At 41.9% G+C, this 17,367-nt stretch overlaps 1 protein-coding gene across 2 annotated transcripts in view; it reads right to left on the reverse strand.

Moving 5' to 3' along the window:
• Positions 1–659: 659 nt before the first annotated feature.
• Positions 660–17,367, reverse strand: part of cryl1 (crystallin, lambda 1) — a 101,957-nt gene continuing 85,249 nt past the window's right edge. Inside the window, exons 7-9 of one of the 2 annotated variants that reach the window (XM_069891350.1) lie at positions 11,721–11,826; positions 6,220–6,326; positions 660–2,314 (exon numbers count right to left, since the gene is read on the reverse strand). In XM_069891350.1, the coding sequence (XP_069747451.1) occupies positions 2,207–2,314; positions 6,220–6,326; positions 11,721–11,826 (321 nt within the window). In that variant the 3' untranslated portion in view covers positions 660–2,206. Of the gene's footprint in view, positions 2,315–6,219; positions 6,327–11,720; positions 11,827–13,651; positions 13,844–17,367 lie in introns of those variants that run through there. The other variant, XM_069891351.1, reaches the window with a different exon arrangement.

Consider the following 17,367-nt stretch of genomic DNA (forward strand, 5'->3'; position numbering starts at 1 on the left):
AGAGGAACTTGATATTTTATGGAAAGCTAAGAAATAACCTACACAGCAGATTATTTATAGATTATTTATACCACAAAGTTACAAAAGAACAACACATGTGTAGGCTGCACTCACTCACATGATAATTAACTGATGACTGTGACATTTCAACACTGTATCCTGAGTCACAAAATAATATTGAGCTGCACTGCACACTCTGAAGTAAATGATGGTTGAGAGACCTGATTGTATACATTAACAGGAAAAATTAATGGTCAGTTACTGCCTTCGATGTAAAAGCTTTTAATAACAAGGTATTGGGAGATTCAAAGAGATCAATTATAACTGGATGCTGATATTTACAGAGCAGAATCATAACTGACGGTTCTCAGCTATACTCTGAGATAATATTGTTTCTATTAATACTTCAGCCACTGATTATCAGTATTCTGACTCAGCTTTCAGTAATATGGCAAAATAATGCTCAAAACATTTGTACTCTTCCATGTAATAGATTAATAGACAGTCTCTCAGGTATCCAATTTAAAAGAGTGAACTGGAAGCCAAGTCTCTTGACTCAGGTTAGTCCACAGTCAGAGAATTAGTTGCTTATATATAAGACACAGAACCCTCAACTGCAAGAGTTCACAATAAAGACATGTTCACCATACACCCTCAGCTATTGTATGCAAGTTTATTATGGGTAATTAATAATGAGAAATAATAATACAGCAGAAACATCAAATATATAATGCACTTTCACTGTAGATGCACAAAGCATACTGTTACGAGCCAGAGGACCCCAAAACCCAGCAGCAATAGATATTCACCAAGACAAATGGTTACTTAAACAAAAGTTGCCTTCCTCATTGATACTAAACTTTTCTACCCTGATTTGCTTGCCTAATGAGCAGAAATTTTATACAACTAAACACTGCCACAGACCCACACTCTTCACACAGTCCAACCAACTAGTTTGTTCAACCACCGATATTATTCTTTTATAAATATTTGAAATTGAATTGTTGCTTGTAACCTTGATGTGGAACTTGATTGTGAGGTGTTTGGACTATTTTTTAATTCCTTCACTAAGACCCATCTTTTTCCATGCCTATCATTCATCTCTGCCTGCCTGCCTAGTTTATCTGCTGTGAAACCCTCCTCTGAAACAGCCCTAACTTTGCACTCAACCTCAAACTAACTGTCCCACCTAAACACCCACTTCTATCTTTGTCATATTACCCACTGCCACCTCTACATTAGCCAATCTGCTGCTGAACCTGCATCTATTCTTTTATCTCCAGACTCCATGCCCATGTATTGATCAACTCATCATCCTTTAAAACATCTCTTGTACCCTCAGAATTTATCCCAGGCACAGTAGCCATTGACCAGTGCTAACTTTGAAGTATTTGAGAGAGGAAGCTAAAGTATTTTTTAAAGGCCATCAGGTCATTGCCACTCTGAAATTCCCTCAAAATTTTCCCATGCTGTCTAGCTTTCAAAACATATTGAACATTTAAGAATTCATCCTAATGCATTGGAAATGAACTACAGAAGCTTGTCCAAATAGGTTTCTGTGAGGCATATTGAGGCAATTTCTAGAGAAAAGGAAAAAAATCTTGAATGTTCAATACAATGTTGAATTCCAAATGTTTTTTTACTGATGTTTTATCCAAACAGATATGTAAAGATATTGGAATAGAGTTAACCACTGTGACTCTATTATTTCATCCATTATTCAATAGATTTACATTGCTTAACAAGAACACAAACTATCATCAAAAGAACCCACTCTTTAATCTTTTATGGTGATAAAATATAGTTGGGTATATTTTTCACACGATGCTGATTTTAGAGAATTAGTGAACAAATAGTCACGATTTAGCCATCAAACACAAAATTATAATCTACAAAACAATATAGAAATGACCTAACATTATCAATTGGATGCAGCTTTAATGATCCAAAATGCTCTAATCACAAAGGATGAATGATAGCATTTCAATGAATAAGACAGACAAGATTGTAGTGACTAACACACTATTTCTAAGAGGTTAATTCCCATAGTGTGACTATATTCAAAAACAATTGCTTTCTGCCAATGAAGCACTAAATGAGGAGACAATCCAGAATGTTATTTAATTTGATATAAATGCAACTTCTATTGCTGTTATCATATCATAGATGTACGATATTAATATTGATAGAAAGTAAGAGACCCATGTCACTTGGAATCTGATTTCATCTTTGCCAAAGCAGCCAGACGCAAGTCTCTCCACTGTCTTCGAGCTTCAAGGCTTTCTGAATCAGATGGAGTTTTTTCAGACATTGACTAGATGGTTGTAAAAATATGCAAGTTAGTTTACATCAAAAAATTCCATTTTAGAAAAAATCTCAAACTATAACATTTCAAATACAATTTTTATTATAAAATTCATAATCTAGATAATGAATTACCTTTTGTACTTTTGAATTAAAAAAAAATACAAGGTCAAGTTTTGATCGTTGAGGTTTTAACATCTGTCCCAAATTTTTCTTTTCATATAAATAATGTTTTTTCACCATGAATTCAAAATTGCATGTTCAACATTCAAAAGGACTGGAAAATTACAAAGGCCACTCCACTATTTAAAAAAGGAGGGAGGCAACAGATGGGGAATTATTGACCCATTAGCCTAACATCAGTGGTTGGGAAGTTGTTGGAGTTGATTGTCAAGGATGACGTTACAGAGTATCTGGAGGTGAATGTCAAGATAGGCTAAATTTAGTATGATTTCCTTTAGGGACTATCTTGCCTGGCAAATGTAATACATTTTTTTGAGGAAATCACAAGCAGATTAGACAAAGAAGATGCAATGGATGTTGTATATTTGGATGTTCAAAAGGCCTTTGACAAGATGCTACACAAGGCTGCTTATCAAGATGAGAGGCCATGGAATTTGAGGAAAGATACTAGTATGAATAGAACATTATTTGATTGGCAAGAAAGAGAGCATGGGAGTAGAGGGATCCTATTCTGGTTGGCTACAGGTTACCAGTGGTGTTCAACAGGGGTCGATGTTGGGGCCACTTTTTACGTTGTATGCTAATGCTATGGATTGCAGAATAAATGGCTTTGTGGCTAAGTTTGCAGGTACAAGGATAAGTGGAGGGGCAGTAGTGATGAATAAACGAAGAGATGGCACAAAGACCTAGATTAGGAGAATGAGCAAAGAAGTGGCAAATGAAATACAATGTTGGAAAATGTATGGTCTGTGGCGGTACACCATTAGGCAGGCGAAACGGCCCCGCTTGTCACGCACGCGGCAGGGCAGCCGGCCAAAATGGCGCCGTCAGGGGTTTCCTCCCGACCTCGGCACCGGGCTCAGAAGCCTTCGCTTGGCGACCCACATGACAGCCCGGTGACGTCAGGGCCCCCCAACGCGGTTCTCAGCCAGGTTAGAGCTGGGAGTATAAGACCAGCCAGGCAGCCATCAATGAATCAGTTTTGCTCACTGAACTCAACCTGTCTGGTTGTGCGATCCTTCAGTTAGCAGTGTAGCCGCCGCTATAACTGGTGACCCTGACAGGTTCAAACGTCTTTGAACCCGACATGAATGACCATTTGATCAACGCTATAGCCAACAAGCTTCCTGACTTCTGGGTTCAGGAGCCGGAGACCTGGTTCAGCCATGCAGAGGCCCAGTTTCACCTCCACCAGATTTCATCAGATTCGACCAAGTTCTACCATGTGGTTGTTGCCCTGGAGCAGGCCACCGCCAAACGAGTGCTGCACCTCATTCAACACCCACCCATTGAAGATAAGTACAGGACCATCAAGCGGGTGTTCACCGGCTCCCTCGGCCTCTCCAGACACTAGTGTGTCGCTCGGATGATGTGCCCCGATGCCTTGGGGGACTGAACTCCAATCAAGTTGAGGGACGAGATGCTTGCGCTCATGGGCGATCACACCAATTGCCCACTCTTTGAGCGCATCTTCCTCGACCATCTGCCTAAAGTCATCCAGCCGTTGCTGTCCCAGGAGAGCTTCGTTGACCTTAGGAAGGTCACTCAAAAGGCTCAGGAGCTATGGCTCGAACGATTCCCGGAGGGCTCAGCAGTCCAGCAGGTTACGAGTCATGGGCATGACCACACCAAGCCCTCCTCTAGCGCTGCGGTGGAACACCTGGCCCCTGCAGGGGCCTCAGTAAGCATAGCCAAAAGCAAGCCATCTACTTCAGGCCTCTGCTTCTTCCACCAGCGCTGGAAAGTCAAGGCTCAGAAGTGTCGTCGGCCCTGCTTGTTCCAGGGAAACGAGCAGGCTGGGCTCTGTTAATGGCTGCGTTGGCTGGCCAACAACACAGCCTTCTCTACCTGCTGGATTCTGTCAGCGGCTGACACTTCCTCATCGACACCAGAGCCCAGACCAGCGTCATTCCGGCCACAGCCATCGAGTCCCAGAACCGGCCTCGAGGACCTCCCCTCCGTGCAGCCAATTCGACGGAGATCTGGACGTATGGAGACAAGACCGTCCACTTCCAAATCAGCCAGCAGAAGTTCTCGTGGAGGTTCACCGTTTCGTCCCTCTCAACTGCCATCCTGGGTGTCGACTTCCTCCTTGCCCACGGAGTCCTGGTCGACATTCGAGGTAGGCGACTGGTAGATGCCTGTACCTTCCAATCCATTCGCCTCAACGCCTCCCACACAGAGCAGCCACAAATGGCCATGGTCAGCACGCCCAAGGATGAGTTTCAGCGTATCTTGGACGAGTTCCCGTCCCTCCTCAAACCACAGACCGGGCACAACACAAGTCTCACCTGCGCACCCTCCGCAGAGTACGTTTTTATCAGGCAGGGCCCGTCCACAGCACCTCTACAAAGACCATACGAAGGGCCGTACAAAGTCGTCCAGTGGTCAGGATCCACTTTCACACTGGACATTGGTGGTAAGAGGGAACTGTTTATGATGAACAGGTTAAAGCCAGCCCACCTCGACCCCACCTAGCCAGTAGTTGTGGCCCAACCCAAGAAAGCGGGGCCGCCCGGCAAAAAAGGACATTGGCGCCAGTTCTGTGGAGTGGGGGGGAACTGTGTGGCGGTACGCCATTAGGTAGTTGAACCGGCCCTGCTTGTCACGCACGCGGCGGGGCAGCTGGCCAAAATGGTGCAGTCAGGGGTTTCCTCCCAACCTCAGCACCCAGCTCAGAAACCCGCGCTTGGCGACCCACGTGACGTCCCGGTGACGTCAGGGCCCACCAGCGCGGTTCTCAGCCAGGTCCACACTGGGAGTATAAGACAAGCCAGGCAGCCTGCAATAAATCAGATTTTGCTCACTGAACTCAACCCGTCTGGTTGTGCGATCCTTCAGTTAGCAGTGTAGCCGCCGCTACAGGTCATGCATTTTGGTAGAAAGAACAAAAGGGCAGACTATTATTTGGATGGGAAGAAAATTCAAAATTTGGAAATGCAAAGGGACTTGGGATATGCCAAAGGTTAACCTGCAGGTTAAGTCAATGGTGAAGAAGGTGAATGCAATGTTGACATTCATATCTAGAGGAATAGGATATAATAGTTGGGATGTAATGTTGAGGCTTTATAAGGTACTGGTGTCCTTACTTGGTGAATGGGTTACAGTTTTGGGCTCTTTATTTAAGAAAGGATATACTGGCATTGGAGATGGTTCAGAGAAGGTTCATAAGTGATTCCTAGAATGATTAACATATGAGAAATATTTGATGGCTCTTGGACTATATTCCTTGGAGTTCAGAAGAATGGGGGGGGGGCGGGTGGGGAGGGGGCGGAAAGAACCTCATAGAAGCATTTCAAATGTTGAAAATCCAAAACAGAGTAGATGTGGTAAAATATTTTCCCATGGTAGGTGAGTCAAGGATAAGAGAGCACAACTTGAGGATTGAAGAGGCCCATTTAAAACAGATGCACAGAAATTTCTTTAGCCAAAGAGTGGAAAATCTCTGGAATTTGCTAACACAGACGGCTGAGGAGGCCAAGTTGTTTGGTGTATTTAAGGCAGAGATTTATAGGAATCTGAATAGTCACGGAATCAAAGGTCATGGGGAAAAGGCAGGGGAATGGAACTAATGGGAATGGGAGAATGGATCAGCTTGATGGAATGATGGAGCAGACTTGATGGGCCAAATGGCCTACTTCTGCTCCTTATCTTTTAGTCGTTTCAAAATGCAATTCATCAGCTACTAGTAACCACTACTTCATCACAAAATCCAAAGGATTTTTCACCTACCTGGTTAATTGTCTCCATAACTTCACCAGAAAATTCAGGAACTGGCCCAAATGATGACAAGGTTCTTTTCATACCCGTTTCATACCGCTCACAATAATTCTTGAGTCCTAGTAAATTAAAAATATTTCACATTTACTATATGCTTCCAAAAGAAAGTTAGGATATTTAGCCTCGCAACAAATTTGATCTAGTACACAAAGTTCAAGGCAAGGAATGATGCATTTGACCTCCCACAGAGCAAGATCCCACATTCTCTGATAACTGACTTTAGAGTGACATTGCTTTTGTGGGAGATGGAGGGGTCAGAAAATTTATGAAAATTATAAGTGTTTGTCATATACCCAAGTATAATGTACAGATTCTTACTTGATACAGCTATGCAGGTATATGCAAGATACATCAATTATAGTATTATAAACTTACCACAATATAACGACAGAAAAAATATAATACATACAAAACAACAGATAAATATTCACATTTGCAGTTAGTGCAAGAAATAGTGAAAACAAATCTTTTGATGGTCCTGTAGTAGTTCAAGGTTAGAGTTTGGGTAGTACATTAAGGTTCAAGAGCTTGATAACTGTTGAAAAGAAACTGTTCTTCAGAGATGCTGAACTTCTGTACTTTCTGCCTTTTGGTAGCAGCGAAAGGAAGTTAATTACAATGACAAAGATGCTTTATGATGTTGACTGCTCTCTTGAGATAAAGCCTCATGGAAGAGAGGCCAGTGCCCATCGTGGGTTTGCCACTTTTTGCAGCCTTCCTCATTTCTGGGCTCTCGAGTTTGTAAACCAGGTCATGATGTAACCCGGCAATATACTTTCCACAATGCACCTGTAGAAGATTGAGAGAGTATTTGAAGACATGCCATATCTCTCAAGTAGAGGCCTTGGTATGCCTTCTTCATGATTGCCTGGATGTGCTGCCTGTATTAGAGTTTCTCTGATATATGGACTCCCAGGAACCTGCACTGTTATTCTGTCAATGAAGATGTATGGTCCTTCTGTCTCCTCTTCCTGAAGTCCACAATAAGATCATTGTTCTTGCTGACTTAGAGAGCAATACTGTTGGATTATTTTTTTGGCATAACACAACCAGGTTCTTAATCTCCATCAAATATTCTGACATCATTAAGTGTTATTCGGCCCACAACGGAGGTATTGTCAGTGAATTTATAGATTGTGTTGGAACTGAACTTGGCTACACAATCACAAGTATATAGGAAAAAGAGCAGGAGACTCGGCACACAGTCCTGAGGTGCTTGAGTTGAGGAACAGCAAGGAGTTGCCAATACAGAAATAGAGAATTCAGTTGTAAAGGGCTGAACAGAGTCTAGAATCCTTGAGTTTGATGACTATCTTTACTGGTATGATGGTGTCAAGTGCTGAGTTGTAGTCAATGAAAAACACCCAACCTGACAAGAAAGTCTCAGATACTGTGATTGTAGTTAATACACAAATGTGCTGGAGAAACTCAGCGGGTTGTGCAGTGTCCATAGGAGGAAAAGAAATATAACCAACATTCAGGGCCTGAGCCTTACATTAACTTGAGCAAAAATCAGACAGGTGCCTGAATAAAAAGGCAGGTGGAGGAGGGAAGAAGGGGCAGGGGAGGAGCACAGGCCAATAGCCAGGAGGCCATAGAAGGCCAGGAGATGTCGGCAGGGGAATGGGGTGGGCAATTGAAATGGGTTTCCACTGGAAGATCCTTATTATTGCAGTGGACAGAATGAAGTGCTCAATAAAGTGATTTCCCAGTCTGTGTTCAGTCTCTCCGATGTACAGGATGGCATAAGGGGACCACTAGATTCAGGCCTGTCCACTGTCTAATGCACTACCAAACTGAGACCACCCACAAATGGGAAGAACACCTCATATTTTGTCTGGGTGCCCTCCAACCAGATGGTATTCACATTGACTTCTCCGGTTTCCACCCCTCCTAATATTCTTTCCTTATCCCTGTGTCTCCTTTCCTCTCGTTCCCCACCCCCAGTCTCTCTCGTTTCCTATCCCTCTGTCTTCTTTTCTCCAGCTCCGGATTCACAGTGCTACACATCCAACCTCCCCCCAACCTCCCACCCCCACACCGATCAATTCTCAGCTTTTCTTTCTTGCTCTCTAATCCAAGTCCACCTATGGCGACTTGGCTGTTGGCCTATGCTCCTCCCCCTTCCCTTTCTTCCCCCTCCTTCAGCCTTTTATTTAGGCACCTGCCTATTTTTTGATCATACCTTGACAAAGGGCTCAGGCCTGAAACGTCGGTTAAAGATATTTGCCTCCGATAGAGGCTGTGTGACCTGTTGAGTTTCTCCAGCAGTTTTGTGTTTTAACTGACTTAGTTGGTCCAGGTGATCTAACACCTGGAAGGCCAGAGAGACAAGATTTTCTCTTGACCTGTTCTCACGATAAATGGATTGAACTGGGTTCAGGTCCAGGTCCTTACTGAGAGAGGAGTTGATTTGCTCCAAATCAAATCCCTCAAAGCCTTTCATCAAGCAATTGTTGAGGGGGGACACCGTGCTCTTCATCGGCACCAGTATGATGTTTGGCCTTTTGAAGGTGGAGACTTCAGCTTGAAGCTGGAAAAGGTTGAAGATATCTGCAGACGTTCTAGCCAGTTGGTCTGTGCAGGTTTTAAGGATGCATTGATATGTATGATTATTTTTGTAGTGCTTTTCTTTGTCTTTTTTCTGCAGCAAATTCCATAATTGTATTGTACAAACTTATTATTAATGAAAATCAATAAAAATATTTTAAAAAGAAAGGAAGGATGCAACCAGCTTCTCCTTCTAGGCATATACTTTCTGAAGATTCACGCTCCTTTAAGTGAGCCTCCAAAACTGAGAGGACAGTTGCTGAGACCTGCGTGAGGTTGTGATGGTGCATCTTTCAATTCACTTTCAAAGTGAGCAACAGTTGCCGAGTATCCATCCAAGACTTTTGTTTAGTCTGAAATGTTCTTTTTGCATTGTTATTGATCTTCCAGAGGTTGTACCTGGATTTCCTGTATGCCTCTGAATCATCTGATCCTTAGATCTTGTCTTCAACTAGTTGCTGATCTCTTGATTCATCCATGCTTCTGATTAGGGTACAATCTCAGTAGTGTGACAGATTATAGATATGTTTTTGGGAGATAAATTGGGGCAGGTATTTTTTAGTGCAGATCACATACAAACACTCTAAAACAGATCTTATTTAAAATACTGGAGCTCTGCTCATGCTAGATAGGCCAGCTCCAAGACCCTTTGCAAAAGCTTTGGAGACTTCACTAAGAGACTTCACTAATAGATTGTTGTTTACAAAAAGGCAACAGATGAAAGAACTTGTCAGAGTCGGAGGCTGTCTGGAGTGGAACTTGCTATTCTAAGAGCGGCATGTGGTTTTGCAAACAGAGAGGGGAAAACAGGCTTTTTCTCTGAGAGAGTGTGAGAAAATTCAGTTCTACAGTGTTACAGTCAGCAGCAGCTGGGACTGGAACAGGACAAGCTGGCAAGCTTGTGGAAAAACCCCAGTTGGAAGACGGATTGTGAGTGTTTAGTTCAGCCTGCTCAAAGCCTTTGTGGTTCTACAAGAGAAGAGGACTGGTTGCCTAATGTTTCACTTGAAATAAGAGAAACAAAAAGGATCTCTGGTGGGGCAAGTTTATTTGGCAAGACACTGAAGTGGCTGGTTACAAGGAATCAGTTGTGGGTGTCCAGCAAAGAACAAATCTCTCTCTGAAAACTGACAAGAACCTTCCTGAGCAGTAACCAGTTACCTTTCAAGCACCAAAGCCTGGTAAACTTTAAATTCTGTGCACAGTATAAGAATTGCCTGCAACCAATAAACTTGGAGGAATGAGAAGTGAGATTGGACTGTGAATCAAAGAACTTTTCACATTACATACACATGCACTTAGAATTAGAAGGGGGTTAAGTTAAGTTAGTTAAGTTAATAATAATAAGTGAAAATTTGATCCTGTTTTCATGTTTAAAGATAATTAAAAGCAACTTTTATTTAAATAACCATTTGTCTTGGTGGATTTCTATTGCTGTTGGTTTTGGGGTCTTCTGGGCTCATAACAGTAGGGACATAATCATCCATGTATTTTCTGATAAATGTTAGCAATAACTGTAGTCCCCTGTTGAGTCATTGAATGTTCCCCCCCCCCCCCCCCCCCCCCAAGACCATCTCTGTGCAGTCTTCACTGCTGGTTCCATGCTCTTCAGCTTCTGTCTGTATGCAAGAAGGAGAAGCACACCAGGTGGTCTGACTTTCCAAAGAGCAGGTATAGAACAATGCAGAAGGTGTACTTGATGGCATATAGCAATAGTCGAGAGTGCTTGATCCTGTTGTTGCAAGAGAGATGATGATGGCAGTTGGGAGTACCTTCTTTATGCTGGGATGATTGAAGTCACCAGCAATGACTGAGAAGGCATTCTGAGAGGGATTCCTATTTTGCTCCAGATATGATGGTGGTTATTTTGGTTATCCAGGGCTAACAAAAAGGCAGATCAAAATCATTCTCCTAAACAGGTTTTTCTCCCTTTGCTTTTATCTATTTTTCCTCTCCCCTTTTGATTATCATCTGCTTCTCGACCATTCATTTTATTTCCACTATATGCAATCACAGATTTAATTGGAGGAAGACAAAATATAATGTTCCAATCACCAACCTGACATTCAGGAAGAGGCTCAATTTGTCTCAGTGACACCAAGAATTTAAAAAAAAATGAAATAAACATCAAGATTGGACCCAAGGAGAGACTGCAGTTCCTGGCATCTGGAGCAAAAATCAAACTACTAGAAGAACTCAGAGGGTCAGGGCAACATCTGCAGTGGGTCGACTGAGACCCTGAATCAGAACTCAAAATTAATCCATGTTCTTTATTATCAAAATACCAGGTTAAACTTTCCCCTGACAATTTAATACATTATTATAGTGCCAGGAACATCAGTAATAATGTTGTGGGTCAATTATATCTAGTTGATATATTCATCATATCTCAAGAACTTCCAATCCCCATATCCCTTGACTAAAATATCTAAGAATTTATTTCCGTCTTGACCAATTCCCTCTCACTGAAAAGCCTCTAATCTATGTTGCACCACCTCAAAAATGAGTATATTTTGTACCATAACAAAACTGCTCCAAGTGTGGTGCTTGCAGCAAACCTCTCAAGCCTGGTATTCTGACTTGGCACTGAATCTCTGGAAACATTTTCCTTCCTACCTACATGTTGTAATTTCAAGTTAACTCTCATGTGCCACCACACCCAGGTACTTATGAAAACAAACATTTCCTTCCAATAAAACATTATTAAAATTAAAAGCCTTAGTTCTTCAGATATTTTACCAGTTCTTTGGACTTACCCCTTTCAGATTGTTTTTTTCCCCCAGCTGACCCTGTACAATGAGCAAACTTGATACTTTTACCCTCCTTGGCTGAGGCTCCAGCAAAAATCTTGTTAAACTCAATTAATAAATGACCACTTCAAGGAGGATTACATCAGCCCTTACCTTGTGCATTGAGATGAATGGTTTCAAAAGGTCCCATAAAAGCATAGCGCATTCCTAAACCAGCAGACATCACAAGATCTACATCTTCGGGTGACAGTACACCATCCTGAAGTGAAAAGAATGATAATACTAATTAAGAAATGCAAGGGTGATCCGACCAGGCACATAATCACCCAAAATGTTTGCTCAAAAGCACGTGGTAATAATTTGGACCATGAACACAGCAAGAAAGCTAAACAGATTTCTATTAAGACTGGCTTCTTAACATCAATTAAAGTTGGAAAGTTACTCTTATAAATCGTACTTGACTTTATCTCCAGATCTGTGCAAATAAAAAAACCGATTATGACAAATTCACCCTTGTTGGAAGGACAAACTGAAAATTTTTAAAGTTCACTTTCTTGCATGCTGTGGAAACTTGCAACTGAAATTGTTAATCTTTTAATTTTAGAAATCATTGCCAAAAGAATTAACACACAAATGACAGCATGACCATGACATATTGGGACTGAACACAACTGGTCAAGAAAGTGTAAAGTGAGCAATAGGTTTGGAATTGCAAGGGTTGAAATTCATATGTTGAGGTATAGTGATGCTGTACAACAATTTGTCTTTAACATTGCTCCCTATTATTTATATCCAGTCAACTATTGCTAACACCAGCTTAATCACATTGAAATTAGCTTTGTCCCAATTTAGGGTTCTAACCTGAGGATCACTGTTATTCTTTTGGTAACTATCTTCGTTCTATCTGTGCCTATTAATTAGTAGCAGCCATGAGGGGCTGCAAACTCCGGGGAAGTGGAGGACTGGAGCAGGGCAGCAGTGGACAGGAAGATCGTGCACCGTCTGAGAGGAAGAAGCAGAGGAGATGACTCGCGGGGACGGTAACCACAGTGGCGGACCAGTGAGGGGGCTCCGTGGTGGAGTAACCAGTGCATGTGGCAGGCTGATGGCGACTCGAGGCAAGAAACCCCTGGAAGCTGTGGGCTGTTGGAGAATGCTGTTGGGAGACCCCCGCTGGGCTGTGAACTGCTGAAGACTGCCTTGAACTGGCTGGAGGGGTACCAGGTATCAGAACCAGGATGTGAGGAGGAGGGTGCTGGAGGGTCCCTGACTGTGCTGGAGGTTTGTTTCTGGAATTTTGGTGGCCAATGGCAGATGAAGTACAATGTGGAGAAGTGTTCGGTTCTACATTTTGGCAATGGAAAAAATATAGAGAGAGAGTACTATTTGGATGGGGTGGGGGGTGGTGGGGGGGTGGAATTCAATCCTCAGAGGTGCAAAGCGTCCTGGGCGTCCTCGTGCAAGAAAATCTAAAAGTTAATGCCCAGGTGGGATTGGTAGTGAACAAGGCCAATGCTATGCTAGCATTCATTTCGAGAGGTATAGTGTTTAAGAGTAGAGAGGTGTTAATGAGACAATGGGGCACTGGTAAGACCTCATTTGGAGTGCTGTGTACAGTTTTGGGCCCCCTATCTAAAAAAAGATGTGTTGTTATTGGAAAGGGTACAGAGTAGATTTACTAGGATGATTCCTGGAATGCAGGAGCTGGCATATAGGGAGTGTTTGGTAGCTCTTGGGTTCTACTCGTTGGAGTATAGGAGAGTGAGGGGGGATCTCATAGAGACATTTTGAATATTGAAAGGTTTTGACACAGTGGATGTAGGTAAGATGTTTCCCTTGATAGGTGAATCGAGGACAAGAGGTCATAGTCTTAAAATTAGAAGTTATCCAATTAAAACAGAGAGGAGGAAGAACTTTTTTAGTCAGAGGGTCGTGGATCTGTGGAACTCACTACCGCACAAAGCAGTGGAGGCCAGATCATTGGGAGTATTTAAACAGGAAATTGATAAGTATCTCATTATTAAGGGTGTCAAGGGATATGGGGAAAAGGCTGGAAATTGGAACTAGGTGTGAGCATAGTTCACCTTAGTGTAGAGTCATGGAACAGACTCAATAAGCCTAGTGACCTGCTTCTGTTCCTTTATCTTGTGATCTTGTGACTGTACCCTGTGTGGTTGCAGATGCTCTGGAGGCAAATCTTGGACATTCGATGACTTTGGGGGACTCTCTTTTGCTTCTCTTTCTCTGACTGTAAGAGGCGCTTGGGTAATTCCTGCCTGTGGCAAAAAAAATTAATGTAACGACACAGTTTTATTACTATGACAATAAATTGGATCTTGAATCTTAAAGCAAATAGAATTTGTGGTCACTGATCCCAAAGTGTTCCCCTACTGATACCTCAATCACCTGATCAGCTTCATTCCCCAGTAAAAGGTTCAATATTTTCCCTTCCTTAGTAGGCCTGTACTGTAGTGCTGGAGAAAGTTCTCCTACATACACTTAACAAAGTTCACTCCATCAATCCCCAAACACTGGCATTATGTTGGGAAAGTTAAAATTGCCTAGAATAACTGCTTATTTACATCATTAATCTCTTTACATATTTGATCCTCTAGCTCCTTATTTAGTGGCCTAGAGATTAGACCCATCAGGGTCACCAATACTTTTCTGTTCCTGATTTCCACCCACACAATAGCTCTCCAGCAGTATCCTCTCTTAAGACTATAGAGATGTCTTCTTTCACTAATATTGTAACTTTCTCACCTCTCTTTCCGCTGTTCCTATCACACCTGTAATTATGGTATCCTGGTACATTGAGCAGCCAGTCCTTGTTCAACCACTTCTTGGTTATTGCTGCAACACCTCAAGATTGTCCACTTTCCCTGTCAGGCTTCTTGCTTTAAAATAAGCATCAAGTGCCCTATCACTGTCGCATATTCTAAAAGATTACAGAATGTCAGAGATCATGGTAAACATATTTGGTGCTTGGCTTGAGTCTTACCCGCGAGCACATTTCCACAGGCGGTCAAAGGCTGTGTAGTTTACCAGAACCAATGATAAATTTTGTAACTGACATCTGCCTTCAATGAGGAAGTGGTTCTTGAGATGCAGGAAGTGATCTAAGTTGACCATCATCTTATAATTGATTATTAAAAAACAATGCTGGTGAAACTCAGTTAGTCAAACAGTGTACTTTATATACTTTATAAAGAAATAAAACCAATGATTCGGGCTTGAGCCCTTCATCAAGGTACGAACAAAATGTAGACAGGTGCCCAAACAAAATGGTGGGGGGGGGGAGGTGAAGGGCAGATGGAGGAGTACAGTCCTACAGGTAAAAGGTAAAAACTGGATACGGAAGAGATATCACACCAGCAAACAAGGGAAGGGTGGATAGCTCTGTGAATGGAGAGGGAAGGGCGTGGAGAGCTGGAGGAAAGGAGACAAAGGGATGGGAGAAGAAGGAGGACAGTATCTTTGTTTTGCTATATATTACTGTTTGACCTACTGAGTTTCTCCAGAATTATGTTTTTACTTCAATCATGGTGCCTACAGACTTTTGTGTTTTACTGATTACCTACTGTACTGTTTTGTATAGCAAAAGCAGGCTGAAGATCCATCATCTTCTTGATGTAAAATAATTTTTCACATACATGGAAAAATAATCAAAATGGTTTGGCTCTCAGCTGCCAAGTTGCACATTCTTCATCCTAGAGAAGCAATGAACGTTAATCAAATTTCACCATTCACCCTGCAAATTAACTCCATTGTTGTGGCAGCTTGGAGGTTGTGCAGAGCAGCAGGGAAGATTAAACACAGAGTTGGTGCAATGATTCAGACTTGTGTCTGCAAGCCAGGCAGACTTACCCCTTATTGTTAGTGCAAAAAAACTGGATTCTTGATGATTGCTGCTGCTCTCGGAGTGCAGCGTTACCCATAGATGTTCTTGATGGTGGGAAGGGGTATGCCTGTGATGTCCTGGGCTGTGTCCATTACCTTTTGCAGGGCTTTACGCTCGGGGTATTGATGTCCCCATACCAAACCATGATACAGCCGGTCAGTATACTTTGCACCATACATCTGTAGAAATTTGATAGGGTTTCTGATGTCACACCAAACCTCCGCAAACTCTTGAGAAAGTAGAGGCACTGATGTCCTTTCTTCACGATGTCATTAGTGTATTGGCTTCAGGAAAGATCCTCCAAGATACTAACTCCCAAGAACTTTAAATTGTCCACCCTCTCCATCTCTGATCCCCCAATGATTATTGAATCATACAAATGTGAGTTGCCCATCCTGAGGTCAACAATAAACTTCTTGGTTTTGGTGATATTGAGTGTGAGGTTATTGTGGGTACACCATTTCCCAAGTTCTAAATCTCCCTCCTGTATGTTGACTCATTGTCTCTTTTTATACAACTCACTATCATGGTATCGTCGGCAAATATGTAGATGGTGCTGTTGTCATACCAAACCATGCAATCAATCATAGGCAAAAAGCAGGTAGAGCAAGGGGCTCTACTTATGGTGAACATTAGGGCAGAACAGTTACTTATAAATTTTGTGGCTCCTTCTAGTGGGAAGTCTTCAGATTAACTGTGGGTGTTTAAGTCCTTAAACTGATTTTCCGTAGCAGTGCTGCTGTCCACAGGACATGTACACTGAACACAAAAAATGTCAGTGAATGCCATTCTGGCAGAAAATCTATTTTAAGACAACAAAAATCCTCCACCAAGATAAAATAGATAATTCAATTATGAATAATGGGAAAATTACCATATATAGTGTCCTCCATTATATCTGGGACAAAGACACTATTTTTCCATCATTTTCCCTTGGGAAAATAAAGTATATTAAGTTGCAGAAAAGGTAGTTGGGGGGGGGGTGGGATGGATTAGGCAAAGGGAATGCCTGTGATAGGATGAAAGCAAGAAGGTCCTCCAGTCAAATGGATTAATAGGCAGTAAGAGGGTGAAAATACAAAAGACTTTTATCTGTTGCATTATTACAGGATCAAGCTGTACTAATGTAAAGAGGAAAAATGACCAATATCGCAGATTAAAGGCTTGCGGCAGAAATGACCAGTTGTGACACAGAGAAAGCAAAGTACCTGAAATTGGAGAATTCAATATGGAGTGCTGAAGACTGCAATACACTCAGATACATGAGGTGCTGGTCCAGTGGAAGAGATCAAGTCAGGTCAGTGTGAGTGGAATGGAATATTAAAATGACAGATAATAAGAAGGTTTGAATTGCCCTGTACAATGAACATGTTTTCTACAATATTCACTCAGTTTTTCCATCTTGAACACCAAATGCAGTCTGCTGGATTGGAAAAAGTGCATTCGAATCGCTGCTTCTTTGACTTTTACACAGATGCTGCCTGATTTGTTGACCACTTTCTGTTTTCAGTTCTAATTTCCAGCATCTACAGTTTTTGATTTTCAGTAACTAGATAAATCCACTTGAGTTTGCTGTTAAATGATCTATTTATTGTTCAATTAATAATCACAATTTTTTTTTAAAAAATGCACCTTCCAATACTTAAACTCAGCATTTCAAAAATTAATTAAAAGTAGTGTTTTTTGACCAAGTCAGACAAGAAAGTCATGGGAAATTCTTTATTTTCTTTAAATTCAAATGAAATGTTTGAAAATGTGGGTACTGCAGCTTTAAATCTATTTTGCTGTGACACAACCCACAGACGCATGACGATCTGACTTATTTGTTGATCACAATCTTGCACAAGTAACTTAATCCAGCAATGTTTTTCTCATAATGTTAGTTTGCGTTTCTAATTG

The sequence above is a fragment of the Narcine bancroftii genome, chromosome 7, assembly GCF_036971445.1.
Source record: "Narcine bancroftii isolate sNarBan1 chromosome 7, sNarBan1.hap1, whole genome shotgun sequence".
NCBI lineage: Eukaryota > Metazoa > Chordata > Chondrichthyes > Torpediniformes > Narcinidae > Narcine > Narcine bancroftii.